The sequence below is a fragment of the Rhinopithecus bieti genome, unplaced genomic scaffold (genome assembly GCF_001698545.2).
Source record: "Rhinopithecus bieti isolate Rb0 unplaced genomic scaffold, ASM169854v2 scaffold_5002, whole genome shotgun sequence".
Lineage (NCBI taxonomy): Eukaryota > Metazoa > Chordata > Mammalia > Primates > Cercopithecidae > Rhinopithecus > Rhinopithecus bieti.
Window position 1 is genome coordinate 2377576 of NW_016804830.1, and position 20313 is coordinate 2397888.

Genomic DNA, 20313 nt, shown 5'->3' on the forward strand with positions numbered 1-20313 from the left:
TTTTTTTTTTTTTTTTTTTTTTTTTTTTTTTTGAGATGGAGTATCGCTCTGTTACCCAGGCTGGAGTGCAGTGGTGCGATATCAGCTCACTGCAACCCCCGCCTCCCAGGTTCAAGTGATTCTCCTGCCTCAGCCTCCTGAGTAGCTGGGACTACAGGTGCCCACCACCACACCTGGCTAATTTTTGTATTTTTAGTAGAGATGGGGTTTCACCATATTGGCCAGGCTGGTCTCGAACTCCTGACCTTGTGATCCACCCGCCTCGGCCTCCCAAAGTGCTGGGATTACAGGCGTGAGGCATGGCACCCGGCCTCAAAGTATTTTTCTGTTGAGAAGTATGAAAGCCAGCCCATGAATTGCCATGGGGGAGGGCTGGGAAAAACAGGTCATGCCACGTACTCCACCTAGGATAACACTTCATAATTTTTTACCAGATCTTCTCACTCTGCTCACTCAGATGTTGAACAAAAATTAAGACCCTAACATCTCATATCATTTTGGACAGTGATGCCCTAACTCTAATTCCTTTGGATACTGTGACTTTGGGATACACATTTATTTTTTCCCTAAATTGATAGCCACCAACACAAACACTGAATCTCGTGATTGCCATTTTCACATCGACTTGAGATCCTGCTTTGTCACTTTCAAAATGCTCATATATGGATGGGTTTGTTTTTTATGTTTTTAAATATGGTTCTAAAGAGCTATTCTAAAAACTTATATGTGAACCAAGACATGTTACTATATAGTTTCTATATTTTCCTACTGATTCTTGGAAATTTAATTATCTGAATAAAATTCAGAATCATTCAGTCTAGTTCCATGAAAACAAAACAAAACAAAACTGGGACCTAACCTAGTATTTTAAGTTAATTTGTTGAACACTGCCATTAAAAAACATGTATGTTCCCAACCAGAAGAATGGTACATTTTACAATGGTTGGAAATATTTAAACTCAAGAATTACCTGTAGGATGTTGTTTGGTAATTCAAAGAATAGAAAGTAATTTCATTTTCTATTTCTGCATATTGTGTTTTTATAAAGAAAACACACAATACACTTCTAGTCTAAATACATCAGCCAATAAAAATATCTTCAATGTGGATTCAACCCAGAAACCAGAGAAAACCCCAGAAGGCTTAAGCAAAGGTAAGGTATTTTTAAAAATGGACCTCTTCCTAAAACCTAGAGCTAGGATACTTGCAGTCACCTAGATATTATATAATAAAACGATCTTCTACCCATGGACTATGCCTGTCTCCATGAATTAAGCAATCCCCAAACTCTCCCCTGAGGCTGACTCTGTGGGATCATGGTCTGGGGAACACGGAGTAAATCAGCCATGGTGTCTTCCAAGTCTCTTGTTCCCAGTTAGGACAGACGGACATCAAAAGACAAGCTCTAGTGTTGTGGTTTTGAGGCAGAAATGAGAGAAAGAAGAAAATAAAATTTAAAAAGAGAAAAACAAGCTTTCTGTATTAGGCTGACTCACCCTAAAGGCGGCAGCAGGCAAAGCCTGGACCCAGGCAAAGTCTCGATAACATTATCTAAGCAGCAAAGGCTCGAAGGAATGTGCTATGGAGACTCTCCCAGCACTCCATCAACATAAGGATAAGAAAAGTTCCCCTTAGAATCCCACCTCCCTCCGTGTGATTGTACCTTGCTCTGAAAGTTTATGAGGTTATAGATTCCTGTTTTCTGTAACTAGTAACTTCAAGTATTCTGTTTTATCTAAGCAGCACAGTGAAAGTTTTAAGATATGCCTGGTCGGGTGCGGTGGCTCAAGCCTGTAATCCCAGCACTTTGGGAGGCCGAGACGGGCGGATCACGAGGTCAGGAGTTCGAGACCATCCTGGCTAACACGGTGAAACCCCGTCTCTACTAAAAAATACAAAAGCTAGCCGGGCGAGTTGGCGGGTGCCTGTAGTCCCAGCTACTTGGGAGGCTGAGGCAGGAGAATGGCGTAAACCCGGGAGGCGGAGCTTGCAGTGAGCTGAGATCCAGCCACTGCACTCCAGCCTGGGCGACAGAGCGAGACTGTCTCAAAAAAAAAAAAAAATAAAAAAAAATAAAAAAAAAATAAAAGATATGCCTGAGCAGGCCTGGGCTGCAGCCATCTGGGCGCCACAGCAAAGGTTATGAGATAAGCCCATGCAAGGCTCTTTTGAACAAACCAAGGTAACAGCCATCTGGGCTGCATAAGCAAGGGTCATATGTGATCCTGAGTTATGTACTTGTCACAATTTGATTAACTGCCTTTGTTCTGCCTCTGTATCCTGGCTTTTGCACCACTACATTTTGCACCACTGTAAGCTTGTTTCAAGTTAGCCCACACGCTTTTAGAAGTGTGTATAAAAGTCAAATGTTGTCTTTGTTCTGGGCCCAATTTTTGGATGTTAATCCTCTGGGTCTGAGTGCACTCAATAAATCGTCTTGTCTCACCCTGTGGTCTCTCTGGTCCTCCTTCATACCGGCAACAGCTTCTGTAACATCCAGTATACAGTGGAAGGAATGTTCAAGTGTACCTGCAAAATGATACTGGAATAGTATTCATTTCCTCATTTCAACCTATTTAAACTTACTCTCTCCATCAAAGTTACTGACACAGGATTTTTCTTAGCCACATTGCCAACCAAGGACCTCCACAGAGGGCGACAACCCCCCACCTTGACCTCACTTAGCCCTGGGCCTGCCACTGGAGGTGCCCCACTCTCTTGGCTGCCTGTATTATTATAGCTTATACCCACGTTCAGCCAAGGACCTCCACAGCCGGGGACAACCCCCCGCCTTGACCTCACTTAGCCCTGGGCCTGCCACTGGAGGTGCCCCACCCTCTTGGCTGCCTGTATTATTATAGCTTATACCCACGTTCAGCAGTTCTGAGCACTTGTCCCGAGACCAAGAAGAATGAGGATACACTGACAATTGAAGGGTGAGGATGGGTAGAAAAGAATTTTATTGAGTGAAAGAACAGCTCTCAGTGGAGAGGGATGCAGGGAGTGGTCCCCAACTCCCACAGCAGGGTGATTTCTCTCCCGCTGTGGCTGAGTCTGGGTCTTTTATGGGCTCAGAATAGGGGAGTACATGTCGATTGGTTTGTAAGTATGCAAAGGCACCACTCAAAGGTTGGCACAGCAGTGTAAAAACCAATTAGGAAAGGACAGGTATATGCAAAATAGGTGAAGGGTTGGGATTAATCAGATGAAAGCACACCAAATGGGAAGACAGGTTCTCAATTTAGTATGAGGATTTAGCCAGGACTGTCTTCAGCTTTAAGGTTGTGTTTCACCAGGTACCCACCCCTACCTGCCTGGGCATTTGAACTGCCTCCAGCCACTATCATTACCTGACCAGGCTTTCACAACCCACCATCCCCAGTGAGGAAGGGCAGGGCTCCTGAAAATGAGCCAGCAATTCTCCTTCAGGTAGATGGAGATACAAGTCTTACCAGTACAGTCTCATGCACAATCACACATACAATGTCTCCACTTTGGTATCTAGTAATGATTGACAAAGCCACAGTGCTGTGTGCATCCTCTGGTGTCTGATGAAGTATGACTCCTGGGTAAGGCTGTACCACATTCCCTGTACACATAAAGTTTTTATCCTGAGTGTGTCCTCTGATGTCTGATAAGGTTGGACTTCCGACTAAAGCCCCGCCCACACTTTCTGCAAATATAAGGCTTCTCTCCTGAATGTGTCCTCTGGTGTCTAATGAGGTGTGACTGCCGGTTAAAGCCTTGTCCACACTCCCTGCACACATGAGGCTTCCCCCCTGAGTGTGCCCTCTGGTGTTTAATGAGAGTTAACTTAGCACAAAAGCCTTGCCCACACTCCCTACACACAAAGGCACCTGAGTGTGCCCTCTTGTGCCTAAATAGGTTAGGCTTCTGCCGAAACCTTCTGCCACACTCTCTGCACATAAAAGGCTTTTCCCCTGAATGTGTCCTCTGGTGTGAGACGAGGGTGGACTTATCATTAAATCCTCGTCCACACTCCCTGCATACAAATGGCTTCTCCCCTGAGTGTGTCCTCTGGTGTGTGATGAGGGTTGATTTCCGGGTAAAGCCTCGCCCACACTCCTTACATACAAATGGCTTCTCTCCTGTGTGTGACCTCTGGTGTTTGTTAAGGTTTGACTTCAGGCTAAAGCACTGCCCACACTCCAGGCAGGCATAAGGTTTAACCCCTGAGTGTGTCCTCTGGTGTGTTTTGAGGTTTGATTTCCAGCTAAAGTGACGCCCACATTCTATGCATACATAAGGCTTCTCTCCTGTGTGTGTCCTTAAGTGTCTGATGAGGTGTGACTTCTGGCTAAAGCCTTGCTCACACTCCCTGCAAATGTAAGGCTTCTCTCCTGAATGTGTCCTCTTGTGTCTGACCAGGTGTGAATGCTGGCGAAAGCTACGCCCACATTCTCTGCAAACATAAGGCTTTTCCCCAGTGTGCGCCCTCTGGTGGGTGATGAGGTTTGACTTCAGGCTAAAGCTCTGCCCACATTCCTTGCACACATAAGGCTTGAGCCCTGAGTGTGTCCGCTGATGTGTAAAGAGGTTCGACTTCCAAGTAAAGCCTCGTCCACAATCCTTGCACACATAAGGTTTCTCCCCTGAGTGTGTCCTCTGATGTGTGATCAGGTTTGACTTCCAGGTAAAGCCTCGTCCACACTCCCTGCACACATAAGGCTTTCCCCCAGAGTGCGTCCTTGGGTTTTTGATGAGGATTGACATACTGCCAAAGCTGTCTCCCCACTCAGTGTACATGTAAGCTGTCTCCCCAGTTTGTGTCTTCTGGAGGCTAAGGAGGTTTGACTCCTTGATAAAGCCTGGCCCAAACTCTTCATATTTGATTTCTCCAAATCCTGAGATTTCTAAACCATGCAATACTTTGTCTATTTCCTCAAGGTCTGCCTTCCTTTCAGGGCTGGGTCCTATATCCACCACTGTGTTGTCTTCTTCGGACCGCGCTGGCTGTTCTTCAGGTGGGCTGGAGAGTGCCTTTGAAGTGCCACTTTTGCTTACTCTCCCAAACAGGAGTCTGGAATCTTCTCCCTCTTGAATCCATTCTGTTTTGCCACTCAAGCAGAATGGATCCTGCTGTTGCTTCTGATCTTCCGGATAGTGTTTACCCAGCTGGAGAGGACTTCCTGTCCATAAACTTGAAAACAGCTGAGAGAGATGACTCAGCCACACATGTTGGCTGAGAGCTTGCTGACTGGAGAATATCAGAGGGCAGGAGGGACAAAGTCGAATTTCTGGCTTTGATTCTGCTGAAGAAAGAACATTTTCAGAGGGGTCATAGGTAGGGCTGTGTAGGCAATTTTGCCTTGCCCATTGGTCATTCATAATATATTTACATCACAAGCTATCCCCCAGGTAAACATCCTTCCCAGCATCTATTTTTCGTTTCACATCATGCATTACACTTTTTTTTTTTTTTTAAACAGTCATTCTTTCACCCAAGCCAGAGTGCAGTAGTGTGATCTCAGCTTACTGCAAGCTCCGCCTCCTGAGTTCAAGCGATTCTTCAGCCTTAGCCTCCTGAGTAGCTGGGATTACAGGTGCCCGAGACCCCGCCCAGCTAATTTTTGTATTTTTAGTAGAGACAGAGTTTCCCCATGTTTGCCAGGCTGGTCTTGAGCTCCTGCCTCAGGTCAGCCTGAGCCTCCCAAAGTGCTGGGATTACAAGCATAAGCTACTGTGCCCAGCCCTATGCATTATATTTTCTTTTTTCTTTCTTTCTTTTTTTCTTAGATAGAGTCTCACTCTGTCGCCCAGGCTGGAGTGCAGTGGCGCGATCTCGGCTCACGGCAAGTTCCGTCTCCCGGGTTCACGCCATTCTGCTGCCTCAGCCTCCCAAGGAGCTGGGACTATAGGCGCCCGCCACCTCGCCCGGCTAGTTTTTTGTATTTTTGTTTTAGTAGAGATGGGGTTTCACCGTGTTAGCCAGGATGGTCTCAATCTCCTGACCTCGTGATCCGCCCGTCTCAGCCTCCCAAAGTGCTGGGATTACAGGCTTGAGCCACCGCGCCCGGCTACATTTTCTATTGCAGGAGTTGGTAAACTCACCTGACAGGGCAAATCCAACCTGAAACCTGTTTCTGTATGGCCTGCCAGCTAAAAATGGTTTTTACCTTTTTAAGGGGTTGAATTCAAAAGAGGGAGACAGAGAAAAGAGAGGAAGGAAGGAAGAAGAAGGAGGAGAAGGAAAAGGAGGAGAAGAAGAAAGAAGAAGTGACAAATATTGCATGTGTTCTCAAAAACTTAAAATATGATGCCTGTAGTCCCAGCACTTTGGGAGGCTGAGGCAGGCGGATCATGAGGTCAAGAGATCAAGACCATCCTGACCAACATGGTGAAACCCTGTCTCTACTAAAAATACAAAAATTAGCTGGCCATGGTGGCATGCACCTATATAGTCCCAGCTACTTGGGAGGCTGAGGCAGAAGAATAGCTTGAACCCGGGAGGCGGACATTGCAGTGAGCCAAAATTGCACCACTGCACTCCAGCCTGGCGACACAGCAAGACTCTGTCTAAAAAAAAAAAAAAAAAAAAAAGGAGGAGACAAACAAAATGAGGAGGAGAAAACAAAATGAAAGCCATCTTAATTGGAAAGGAAGAAGTAAAAAAAAATATTTTGTTCACAGATTATATAATTTTGAATGTATAAAATTTCTTTTTTTTTTTTTGAGACGGAGTCTTGCTCTGTCGCCCAGGCTAGAGTGAAGTGGCTGGATTTCATGTCACTGCAAGCTCCGCCTCCCGGGTTTACGCCATTCTCCTGCCTCAGCCTCCGGAGTAGCTGGGACTACAGGCGCCCGCCACCTCGCCCGGCTAGTTTTTTGTATTTTTAGTAGAGACGGGGTTTCACCATGTTAGCCAGGATGGTCTCGATCTCCTGACCTCGTGATCCGCCCGTCTCGGCCTCCCAAAGTGCTGGGATTACAGGCTTGAGCCACCGCGCCCGGCCTGAATGTATAAAATTTCAAAAAAGCAATTAGAAGTCATAATTGTACTTAGGTCATATAAGATAAATATATAAAAAAATTATATTTCTATATACTAGCAAAGACTATTCTAAAAATGAAACTGACAAAACAATACTATTCACAATAGCATAAAAATAATAAAATGCTAAGGAATAAATGTGATAAAGTAGCACAAAGTTTGTAAACTGAAAATTAAGGCTGGGTAGGCTGGGCGCGGTGGCTCAAGCCTGTAATCCCAGCACTTTGGGAGGCCGAGACGGGCGGATCACGAGGTCAGGAGATCGAGACCATCCTGGCTAACACGGTGAAACCCCGTCTCTACTAAAATGCAAAAAACTAGCTGGGCGAGGTGGCGGGCGCCTGTAGTCCCAGCTACTCCGGAGGCTGAGGCAGGAGAATGGCGTGAACCTGGGAGGCGGAGCTTGCAGTGAGCAGAGATCCGGCCACTGCACTCCAGCCCGGGCGACAGAGCAAGACTCCGTGTCAAAAAAAAAAAAAAAAAAATATTAAGGCTGGGTACAGTGGCTCATGCCTGTAATCCCAACACTTCAGGAGGCTGAGGCAGGAGGATTCTTGAGGCCAGAAGCTTGAGGCCGGCTTGGGCAACATAGTGGGATGAAAGAAAGAGAAGAGAAAGAGAAAGAGAAAAGGAAAGGAAAGGAGGAAAAGAAGACAGATTTTTAAAAAGAAAATTAACATTGTTGAATGAAATTAAAGCTCCAAATAAATAGGGAGACAGTCATAAACTGGAAGGCTCACTATTATTAAGATGGTGATTCTCCCCAAAATTTATCTGCAGATTCAACATAATCATAGTATCAGAACCACAGCAGGCTTTTGGTTTTTTTCCCTTTTGGAAATTGACAATCTGATCCTAAAACTTACATTGAAATTCAAAGGACATAAAATAGACAAAACAATTTTGAAAAGAAAATAAAGTTGGGGAGTGTACACTTCTAACTTCAAGACTTAATATAAAGCTATAGTAATGAAGATAGTGTGCTACTGTCATAGGAGGAAGATGGAGATCATGGAACAAAATCGGGAGACTAGAAATGAACACTTAGATTCACAGTCAGCTGATTTTTGATAAAGGTGCCAAGGTAATTCAATGGAGGAAAGGATACTCTTTATATGAGATTGTGAGGACAACTGAATATTCATATGCAAGAAAATGAATTTTGACTTTCACCTAATTTGATACACAAAAATTAACTGAAATAGATTGTAGCCCTAAATGTAAGAGCTAAAACTATAAAACTTCTAGAAGAAACCAATGAAGAAAATCTTCATAACCTTGAGTTAAGAATAAAGTTCTTAGTTACAATACCAAAAGCACAAACCATTTTCAAAAGTGGTAAGTTAAACTTCATCAGCATTTAAAACTTTTGTACCTGAAATGACACCATTGAGAAAATGAAAAGATAAGCCACAGACAGGGAGAAATATCTGAAAATCCTATATTGATATAGGACTTGTGTCTTGAATATACTAAAAATTCTTACAATTCAATAAGAACACAATATAATTTTAAAATGAAGAAAAGAATTGAATAGGCATTTTACTAAAAAAGATATGCAAATGGTTAATAAACAATGAAAAGGGCCAGGCGTAGTGGCTCATGCCTGTAATCCCAGCACTTTGGGACGTCAAGATGGATGGATCACCTGAGGTCAGGAGTTCTCGACCAGCCTGGCCAGCATGGTGAAATCCTGTATCTACTAAAAACACAAAATACAAAAATTAGGCCTAAAAAAAAAAACAAAAAAAAAACAATGAAAAGATCATCATCATCAGCTATTCGGGAAATGCATTAAATGCACATGAAATACCACGACACACTGCTAGCATGTCTATAATCAAAATCAGTGACAATACCAAGTGCTGACAAGGATGTGGAGAAACTAAAACCCTAATATATTGGTAATAGAAATGTAAAATGGTACAGGCACTTTGGAAAACATTTTTCCAATTTTTTTTTTTTTTTTTTTTTTGAGATGGAGTCTTGCTCTGTCGCCCGGGCTGGAGTGCAGTGGCCAGATCTCAGCTCACTGCAAGCAAGCTCCGCCTCCCGGGTTTACGCCATTCTCCAGCCTCAGCCTCCCGAGTAGCTGGGACTACAGGCGCCGCCACCTCGCCCGGCTAGTTTTTTGTATTTTTAGTAGAGACGGGGTTTCACCTTGTTAGCCAGGATGGTCTCGATCTCCTGACCTCATGATCCGTCCGTCTCGGCCTCCCAAAGTGCTGGGATTACAGGCTTGAGCCACCGCGCCCGGCCCCAGTTTTTTTTTTGAGATGGAGTCTCTGTCACCCAGGCTGGAATGCAGCGGCACGATCTTAGCTCATTGCAACCTTCGCCTCCCAGGTTCAAGCGATTCTCCTGCCTCAGCCTCCCAAGTAGCTAGGATTACAGGCACCTGCCAACATGCCCAGGTAATTTTTGTATTTTTAGTAGAGATGGGGTTTCACCATGTTGGTCAGGCTGGTCTCGAACCCCTGACCTCAGGTGATCTACCTACCTCGGCCTCCCAAAGTGCTGGGATTACAGGCATGAGCCACTGCACCCAGCCCCAATTTTTAAAAAGGTTAAACATAAACATACTATACAACCCAGCAATTATACTCCTAATTATCTACCCAAGAGAAATGAAAACATATGTCCACACTAAGACTGGTATATGAGTGTTCATAGCAACACTATTCACAATAGTCAAAAAGTGGACACAATCCACATGTCCATCAATGGGTAAACAGAAAAACAAAATGTGGTATATCCATACAAAGGAATACTGTATAGCAATAAAAAATGCATTACTGATACATGCTGCAACTTGAATAAACATAAAAAACATTATGCTAAACAAAAGAATCCAAGTATAAAAGACTATATATTTCAGCCTGGCACAGTGGCTCACACCTGTAATCCCAGCACTCTGGGGAGGCTGAGGCGGGTGGAGTACAAGGTCAGGAGATCAAGACCATCCTGGCCAACATGGTGAAACCCTGTCTCTACTAAAATACAAAAAACTAGCCAGGTGTGGTGGTGTGCACCTATAGTCCCAGCTACTCAGGAGGCTGGGCCAGGGGAATCGCTTAAACCTGGGAGGTGGAGGTTGCACCACTGTACTCCAGCCTGGCGACAGCAAGCCTCCATCTTAAAAAAAACTAAAAAGGAAAGACTATGTATTTCACAATGCCATTCATATAATATGTCTAGAAATAGCAAATCTATAGACAGTAAACAAATCAATGGTTTCCTCTAATGGGAGGAGGGATGAATGCAAATGGGCACATGAGAACTTTCTGGTGTGATAGAAATGTTGAATAGAGGTGACAATCATATAACCCTGTAAGTTTACTAAAAATTATTGAACTGTACACATACAGGTGCGGTGGTTCACACATGTAATCCCAGCACTTTGGGAGGCTGAGGTGGCGGATCACCTGAGGTCTTTAGAGTTTTCTAGGTATAGGATTATTTTCTAGGTATAGGATTTTCTACGTATCAGATTCTTGGCAAACAGAGATAATTTGACTCCCTCTTTTCCTATATGGATGCCTTTTATTTTTCTCTCTTGCATGACTGCTTTCTCTAAGACTTGGACAATGTCTCTAGGACTCTAGGACAATGAGATCGTGCCACTGCACTCCAGCCTGGGCAACAACAGCGAAACTCCATCTCAAAAAAAAAAAAATTATTGAACTGTATACATACAATAACTAATTTTATGGCATGTAAATTATAACCTCAATAAAGCTATTTTAAAAAGTGAGAGGCTAGGCGCAGTGACTCACGCCTGTAATCCCAGCACTTTGGGAGGCCAAGGCAGGTGGATCACTTGAGGTCAGGAGTTCAAGACCAGCCAGACCAACATGGTGAAACCCCGTCTCTACTAAAAATACAAAAATTAGACAGGTGTGGTGGGACACGCCTGTAGTCCCAGCTATTCAGGAGGCTGAGGCAGGAGAATCGCTTGAACCTGGGAGGCAGAGGTTGCAGTGAGCCGAGATCATGCCACTGCACTCCTGGGTAGGTGACAGAGTAAGACTCCATCTCAATAAAAAAATTAAAAAAGCAAGTAGGTAGGCCACAGATTGGAACATCTGATAAAGAGTTCATCTCCATGATTTATTTTTAAAAATTCAAATTCAAATCAACAAGAAAAGGCAAAAAGAATGGAAAAGGCTTCACAGAAGAGCAAACATCAAGGCCAGTCAAGGAATGAACATATAAAAAGATGCTCAAACTCAAAACTAATTAAATTACAACTGCTATGAGAGGCTAGTTCATACCCAAAAGATGATCAAAACCTGAAGTCTGACCACACAAAGTATTAGGGAGGATGCAGGGCAACTAGAATCCTCATACAATAAAATGCTATGTGAGCGTGAGCAATTGCTATAGATTGAATTCTGTTTCCCCAAAAATGACATATTGGAGTCCAAATCCCTAATATCTCAAAAGATGAACTTATTTGGAAACAGGGTTGTTGCAGATGTAATTAGTTAAGATGAGGTCATTAGAGTGGGCCCTAATCCAATATGAATAATGTCCTTACAAACAATGAAAATGTGGACACAGAGACAAGCACACAGGGAGAATGCTATATGAAGATGAAGGCAGAGACTGGGGCGCTGCTCCTCCACAGCAAGGATTGCCAGCAAACCACCAGAAGCTAGAGGAGAGGCATGGGACAGATTCTTCCTCACAGTCCTCAAAAGTAACCAACCCTACCAACACCTTGACCTCTACTTCTAGCCTCCAGAACTGTGAGAAAATAAACTTCTGTTGTTTAAGCCAGTTTGTGGCACTTTGTTGTGGCAGCCCTAGAACACTAATACAACAGTTTTGGAGAATAGTTTGGCATTACTTTGTCAGATTGACCAGGTGCATATTCTTTCACTCAGCTGTCCTATTCCTAGGTACATATCCTAGATAAACGGGTGCTTATGTGCCCAAGGACATATCTATGAGAAGGTTCACAGCAGCATTCTTTAATTGGTCAAAAGAATACACTGTTAAAAATGTAACTGTCTAACAAAAATGGAATGGATAAATGAATTGTATTGTAATTATGCATATAATACAATATTATATAGCCATAAAAATGAATGAAGCAGAGCTACATATACCAACATAGTACAAAATCAGTTTCAGTGAAGAAAACACAGTACAGAAAGGTATACATAATATGACAACATTGATATAAAGTTTTAAAATATGCCAAACAACAATATAGATGATTTAGCGATTCATACATATGAAAGAAAGAATAAGGCCATGCATGAGAATTACAAATCCCTAATATTGAAAAACAATTCCATTGGAGGGATGAGTATAGGATACCGTCAGGGAAGGGGAAATGGGGTTTCAACTGTTTAGAGTAATTTTTTATTTCTTATAGCTGGGCCCATTGGCGACATGAGTAGTTTTTTTTTTTTTTTATTTTTTTTTTTTTTGAGACAGAGTCTCGCTCTTGTCGCCCAGGCTGGAGCGCAGTGGCCGGATCTCAGCTCACTGCAAGCTCCGCCTCCCAGGTTTATGCCATTCTCCTGCCTCAGCCTCCCGAGTAGCTGGGACTACAGGCACCCACCACCTCGGCCTGCTAGTTTTTTATATTTTTTTAGTAGAGACAGGGTTTCACCGTGTTAGCCAGGATGGTCTCGATCTCCTGACCTCGTGATCCGCCCGTCTCGGCCTCCCAAAGTGCTGGGATTACAGGCTTGAGCCACCGCGCCTGGCCATGAGTATGTATTTTATTATTAGTCATAGCTTAAGTATTGTGTAATAAATTATGGGAATTGCAGAGGTGGAGATAATCAATTAATCTTAGCATAAGAGTAGCTAGAAAGTAGAAGGGTCGTAGACTTAACATTCATGGGGTAGATGCAGTTTTTAAGATCGGGTGAGAAAGAAGACTGTGAATGAGGAAAGACTAAGCATTATGGAGAAGACAAATGAGGAATGGAGGCTTCCTGGTGTAGGAAAGAGACAAGGGAACCAGGGAAGTCCCTCCCTCAACTGAAGATTATGTTCCGGAAGGAAGGCCATGTCAGGCAACCTTTCTCTTGGCTTCGGAGGCCTGGAGAAGAGCTTCTTCCCAGTATCTGAGAGATGCCTCCTCCTTCCCTATCTGCCAAGCTGTAGATTATCCCATCTACCCCACACTCACACTCACCCGGACAGAGGTCCAGCGAACATTTTCTCTCCTCTCTCCAGGGCTCTTCCCCTCGCTCCAGCTGAGCAATGAGTCTTGGTTTGGAAGATGGAATTTCTATTCATAGGGAAGAAAATGAGGACATTGTTGGTTATGGGCTCAAGAGGGCATTCTAGAACTCAGAGCTGAAATGGGTGAGGAAACCCAGACAAACAAAAGACCTATGAATAGTTCTCTCTCTGAAGTAGAAGGGTTGACTAAGGAAAGGTGACTCCAATCAGAAAGACAGCATATTATGAACACTTGATGGATGAAAAATCTCCTGGGTCTGGAGCAAAATAAAGACAGAGCGCAAGCCTTGGGAAACAGGCCTGGAAATGCAGTGTCATCCATAACATGAATAAATCAATCTATCAGCTTGCAATTCTACTAAATCCAGATTTACCCAGAGGAAAAAGGTAAACTGTTTTTAAGCTCAACTCTAAGGGAAAGGTGCTCTGCAGGTAGCCCTTCCTCACGATGAGTGGAAAATACTCTGTAGGGCAGAGTTTAAGTGCCAAAGGAGGCCGTTCTTACCCAGTGAGACCAGGTGGTTATAAGTCTCCAGCATCACCTCCCTGTGCAGGGTCCTCTGAGCAGGGCTCAACAATCTCCACTCCTCCTGGGTGAAGTCCACAGCCACATCCCTGAATGCCACGAATGCCTTTAACACAAAACACACCTCTGCTCATCCAGGAGCCTGTCTTTCCCTCCCATAGTTTAGAATGAGAGGCCAAGGCCAGGCCCCGTGGCTCATGCCTGTAATCCCCAGCACTTTGGGAGGCTGAGGTGGGCGGATCACCTGAGGTCGAGAGTTCGAGACCAGCCCTACCAACATGGAGAAACCCCGTCTCTACTAAAAATACAAAATTAGCCAGGCGTGGTGGCGGGTGCCTGTAATCCCAGTTACTTGGGAGGCTGAGGCAGGAGAATCACTTGAACCTGGGAGGCGGAGGTTGTGGTGACCTGAGATCGTGCCATTGCACTCTGGCCTGGGCAACAAGAGCAAAACTTCATCTAAAAGAAAGAAAGAAAGACAGAAAGACAAGAAAGGAAAGAAAGGAAGAAAGAAAAGAAAGGAAGGAAAGAAAGGAAAAAAAGGAAAGAAAGGAAAGGAGGGAAGGAAGGAAGGAAGGAAGGAAGGAAGGAAGGGAGGAAGGAAGAAAGAGAAAGAAAAAGAAAGAGGAAAGAAAGGAAAGAAAAGAAAGAAGAATGAGAGGTCGAAAGGCTTCCCTAAGGGAAGTAGAAAAGATTTCTAGACCCCACTTTGGATTGTGACCTTGGCACCAAGGGGTGAAAGACCATTGTTCTCCTATCTCTGCCCAGCCAGCATCATTTATGCACCTATTACTTACTGTCAATATCCCAGGCTAGCTGCTATGGAAGATAAAAGCAAACAAAACCAAAGCCCTTACCTAGAGGGAGTTTTAAAACTAGGCAGGGAGAAGAAGACACCACATAAGCACAACTAAATAGTAAAGAATCATCTTGCTGAGTTTGAAAATTTTCTGAGACTACTTGGTCTCAGTATTTGTTCTACTTGAAGCAGTGGCGTCTCTGGGGTTTGGGAGCAAATAACTCACCAATATATATAGTTCCTACAGCAGGACTCACTCCTTCCTCTACCAAATGCTGCCACTTGCCTGCTCAGGCCTAAGGAGGGAAAGTGGGTGGTGATGAAGAGTGTGGACTCAAACCACACTATCTGGATTTGGAAACCATCTCTGTCCCCAACTAGTGTAACCTCAGGCACTGAATTAGCTGCTCAGCACGTCAGTTTCTCCTGCGAACTAAAAATAACAGTGCTTATCTCAAAGGGTTGTGGTTAGGATTAGGATTACTGCGAAGGGCTCAGACAAAATGCCTGGTGCAGTCCCTGGCTGTTCTATGTAAAATTCCACGCCCTCACATGGGTTTCATTCCCCTCGCCTGCTTTACTGTGTTCCCTTAACTCTAAGATAATACATGATATTCATTTCTATTTTCTGACTTCCCACTAGACATCAGTTCCATGTGCATGGCTGGATCACTGTGATTGCCCTGGTATTTACAACAGAATCTGCAAACACTTAGCAGTCTGATATTTTTAAATAACCGAAAATGATTTATTATTATTAGACAAGGAACAAAGTTTCAAACGAATCTCTGCTACCTAGAAAGCTGTACTTTGGAGGATGGGAATATATAACCATCCTTGGCATGGAAGTTCGGTGAGATTTCCAAATGAGTCTGGAAATCTAGCACTGGGATTCTTCCCTGCCCAACACTTACTCTCTTTGGGTACAATCTGTAGTCCATAGAGGGGTTTAATTTGACCCATATACTGCTTTAAAACTTGTGTTTATATCAATGAAATGTTGGAAGATTTCATATGAAAATCTCAATCTGTGGGTTCTGTTAAAAGTCCATAAATCTGACCCCCCTGGGCATTGCACTGCTGTAGGACCACAGTTGGCTGACGGTGACTCATGCTGGGGGTCTATCAGCCGCAACACACTATTGGAGACTGCCTCACCAGTGTCATTCATTTAGGTACATGCCTTGTCTCTTTGGTTTGATTTTGCATCCTCTTCTCAGAATGCCTCCATCACTCCTTGAGGGTACGACATTCTGTCTCTAAAACAAATTCCACACTGTACCCTTCCCAGGAAATCCTCCCTATATTTCCTGTCCCCTACCAGCTCCATTATTCTACACTGGCTGGACTATGAAATGGCCTTAAGACTCTACCCACACAAGGTTATACTGATAGCTGTCTCCAAACCCAGCCACTCCCAATGCACTCAATCACAAGAGAAGGGCACAGATGAGTGACAGCTTTGGTTCTCACACCTCATCTCTCTCTGGCTATACTTCAGAGCTACCTGGGTGGTGTTTTAAATTATGGATTCTTGAGTCCCACCACAAATCAATAAAACCAGGAAGCCTGGGCGTGGTGGCTCACGCTTGTAATCCCAGCACTTTGGGAAGCCGAGGCGGGCGGATCAGGAGGTCATGAGATCGAAACCATCCTGGCTAACACGGTGAAACCCCATCTCTACTAAAAATACAAAAAACTAGCCGGGCGTGGTGGCGGGTGCTTGTAGTCCCAGCTACTTGGGAGGCTGAGGCAGGAGAATGGCGTGAACCCGGGAGGCGGAGCTTGCAGTGAGCCAAGATGGCACCACTGCACTCCAGCCTGGGCGACAGAGCTAGGCTCTGTCTCAAAAAATAATAATAATAAAAAAATAAAAAAACAGGGGATGGGGCTTTTGTACTTCTAAAGGCTCCTAAAAGTAGAGTGATAGTTGTGAATCACTGGGTCAGAGAAATTTCAAGAGGGAGAGGTCATGTAGGATTGAGGATCAGGAAAAGTTCATGAGAAGGAGGTACTCACTGTTGAATCTAGGTGGTAAGTGAGTGTTCAATGTATAAGGCTTCCTGGTTTTTTCCATACGTCTGAAACTGTTTATCACTAAACACTGGAGAGAAAAAGACTATTCAGGTACCTGCCTAGTCGCTGTTGTGATTTGCTTTTACAACCCCTTCTCAGAACATACACACATACACCCCTTGAAAATCTCCAGTGAAGGAGCTACATTACAGAGCAACTAATGTTACTTTAACACATTTAACACAACCGGTTATTCCTCCAGCCCCGGAACAACTCATGGTTTGTCTGTGAACCATGCCTGTAGGGGGCATTGTAAACACTGTATGGCTGACCCTCATGTTCCACTCCAAATCTCTCCCACTGAGTAGAAACACAGCTAGAAGCTTGGGGGAGTTAATTCATCCACTTGCCAGCCGAAAAGCAAATATATGAAAAATGAATGGTAACCAACAGGCCACAAGAAGTCTTACTGCAGGATTCTAGCAAAAGACTTCTTCTGATTTCTAAGATGGAGTCACAGGAAGTCAGCACTTTTCCTGATGCTCAGAAACATGGGCACAGATTACCCAAAAAGGCAGCAGGGCTTAGTGCACTGGCTCAATGTGTGGTCCCTGAACCTGCAGCACTAGCATCCCCTGGGAACTTGTTAGAAATAAAAATTCTCAGTCCCCATCCTAGGGCTACTGAATCAGAAACTGCAGGGGGAGCCCAGCAACCTGTTTGAACAAGGCTTCCAAGTAATTCTGATGCACACTAAAGTTTAACAACTACTCAGTGGCTAAAAGCACAAACTTTGGAGACAAACTGTTCAAATTACAGTCCCCTCTCTTAGCTATCTTACCTACCTAGATATCTTAGTATCTGTGTCTCAATTTCCTATAAAATCGATATTATAATAGTACTCACCTTATAGGGCCATTGTGAGAATTAAACAAAGTTGCTATTGGGAAACATCCTATGGCTTTGAGGGGAACCAGCCTGGATGAGGCTGACACTGTAGAGAACAGGGTAGACTGCGGAGACGAAAGAACCCCAGTCCTTGGCAAGCTTACGGAGCTGAAGGACCAATCCCAAAGTACACCCTCTCTCTGAACTTCCTTTTATATGGGCTAAGTTACTTATTGTTTAGAACAACCTAAATTAGGTTTACTGTTGCCTGTGGCCAAAAGCATTGTATCTAACCAGTGGGTGGGTACAGTGATGCCCCCAGTGAATCATGTCTCCCTGTTTCTACCCTTCATGCAATCTCCTCCTAAACTAACCCTGGGCTTGGCCATGGGACTTGCTTTATCCAGTGGGACATCAGCAAACATGATGCAAGCAGATGTTTGAGAGGCATTTGAGTACAGGGCTGGCCTTCTCTCTGTCCAGGAAACCTTGAGACCACCATATAAATAACCTGAGCTTGCCTGCTGAAGAGGCCACATGGAGGAGAACCAGGAATCGAAGCATCCCAGCCAGCCAGGCTGTCAACCACCAGACAGGTTGAGACCATCCAGCTCTAGCTGAGCAGCCTACAGCCACATGTGGATGCCAAGAGGATCAGCCCAGCCATGCCGGGCCTACTTGCTGACCCACAGGATTTTGAAAAAATGACTTCATTTTAAGCCGCTAAGTTTTTTTTTTTTTTTTTTTTTGAGGCGGAGTCTCACTCTGTCACCCAGGCTGGAGTGCAATGGTGTGGTCTCAGCTCACTGCAGCCTCTGCCTCCCGGGTTCAAGTGATTCTCCTGCTCCCGCCTCAGCCTCCCAAGTAGCTGGGACTACAGGCATGTGCCACCACATCCGGCTAATTTTTGTATTTTTAGTAGAGATGGGGTTTCACTATGTTGGTCAGACTGGTCTCGAACTCCTGACCTTGTGATCTGCCCACCTCGGCCTTCCAAAGTGCTGGGATTACAGGCAAAAGCCACTGCATCCGGCCTAAGCCACTGTGTTCTTTAGGTCACTAAGTTGGTACACAGAAGTGAAGTGCTGCCATAACAAAATACCTAAAACATGTGGTATTAGCTCTGGGAGCAGGACATGGGCAGAGGCTTGGAAAGCATCCAGGAAAACTATTAACACAGGCTGGAAAAGCAGTAAACAAACTGCTAGTGGGAACTGGAAAAGGAGTGAGGAAACTGATATGGCAGCTTGAACAAGGCAACTCGTATTATATATTAGCAAAGCTACTGTCTGCATGAACTTGGAAAACAGAAAATATACCTGATGAATTTTTGGATCTAGTTAAAGAGATCTCCAGAAAGCCTGTTAAAAGCTTCAGTTGGGCTGGGCGTGGTGGCTTACATTTGTAATCCCAACACTTTGGGAGGTCAAGGCGGGCGGATCACCTGAGGTCAGGAGTTCGAGACCAGCCTGACCAACATGGAGAAACTCCGTCTCTACTAAAAATACAAAATTACCCAAGTATAGTGGTGCATGCCTGGAATCCCAGCTACTTGGGAGGCTGAGGCAGGAGAATCGCTTGAACCTGGGAGGCGGAGGTTGCAGTGAGCCGATATCGCACCATTGCACTCCAGCCTGGGCAACAAGAGGGAAACTCTGTCTCAAAAAAAAAAAAAAAAAAATTCAGTTGGATGTTTCTAGCAACATATAATAATGTCCAGAAACAGAAGAGCTGAAGAAGTAATTATACAGCTTGCAAGCATAATTTAGAGGAAATATAGACAAGTCAGGACTTGCTAGCTTGGAAATAAAATTGTTTTACATCTTCAGTCTCTCCAGCTGGCACATGTCTCAAAATAAAAAAATAAACTCAGAGTAAAGATCAAATCAAGTTTGCCTAAAAGACCCAAACTTTAGGACCTCTGAAGTGTTAAGGGGATGCCTAGTGGAGTCTCCAAGCCACACAAAAAGGCTTCTGAGATTCGTATGGGCATTGTCCCATAGCACTGACATCTTGCCAAAGATGAGAGGCCTATTTGACTGTGATTTCAGCTTTTGCTTAATAGAGCAGTCCCAAATCTGGTACCTGGGAAACCCATAGAGTTTTCAAGGAAGTCCGAAGGATCTGTAACAGTTCAAAATTAAGAGGCCTCCTCCATGCCTAATTCCTGTCCTTTCTGAATGGGAGCATCTACTGCAGTGTCTCTCACCGCTGTATGTTAGGTAGGACACGTTTGGGGTGGAGGGAAACAAATGACTCGCCTTTTTAGTATACAAGTATCTGACTCAAAAAGGATCCACTGAAGAAGCTTTTGCCACATCCAGACTGTTACACATAAGATACTGGACTTTTGAATTTGAAGATGACACTTTTGGGGATCTTGGGAGGGGGGTGAGTTTATCTTGCACATGGTAAGGGTATGAATCATTGGGACCAATAAATCATGTCTCCCTGTATCTACTCCCTTATGTTATCCCCTCCTATGATGACGTCTGGACTTGGCCATGTGACTTCCTTTGGCCAAAAGGACATCAGTGAACATGACAAAAGCCAAAATGTTAAAAGTACTTGTTGCCGGGCGCGGTGGCTCAAGCCTGTAATCCCAGCACTTTGGGAGGCCGAGACGGGCGGATCACGAGGTCAGGAGATCGAGACCATCCTGGCTAATACGGTGAAACCCCGTCTCTACTAAAAAATACAAAAAACTAGCCGGGCGACGAGGCGGGCGCCTGTAGTCCCAGCTACTCGGGAGGCTGAGACAGGAGAATGGCGTGAACCCGGGAGGCGGAGCTTGCAGTGAGCTGAGAGCCGGCCACTGCACTCCAGCCTGGGCGGCAGAGCAAGACTCCGTCTCAAAAAAAA

At 44.5% G+C, this 20313-nt stretch overlaps 1 protein-coding gene across 2 annotated transcripts in view; it reads right to left on the reverse strand.

Moving 5' to 3' along the window:
- Positions 1 to 2935: 2935 nt before the first annotated feature.
- The window catches only part of ZNF875 (zinc finger protein 875), a 24050-nt gene continuing 6672 nt past the window's right edge, over positions 2936 to 20313 (reverse strand). Inside the window, exons 3-5 of one of the 2 annotated variants that reach the window (XM_017870606.1) lie at positions 13728 to 13854; positions 13173 to 13268; positions 2936 to 5270 (exon numbers count right to left, since the gene is read on the reverse strand). In XM_017870606.1, coding sequence (XP_017726095.1) covers positions 3607 to 5270; positions 13173 to 13268; positions 13728 to 13854 — 1887 coding nt within the window. In that variant the 3' untranslated portion in view covers positions 2936 to 3606. Of the gene's footprint in view, positions 5274 to 13172; positions 13269 to 13727; positions 13855 to 20313 lie in introns of both variants that reach the window. The other variant, XM_017870605.1, reaches the window with a different exon arrangement.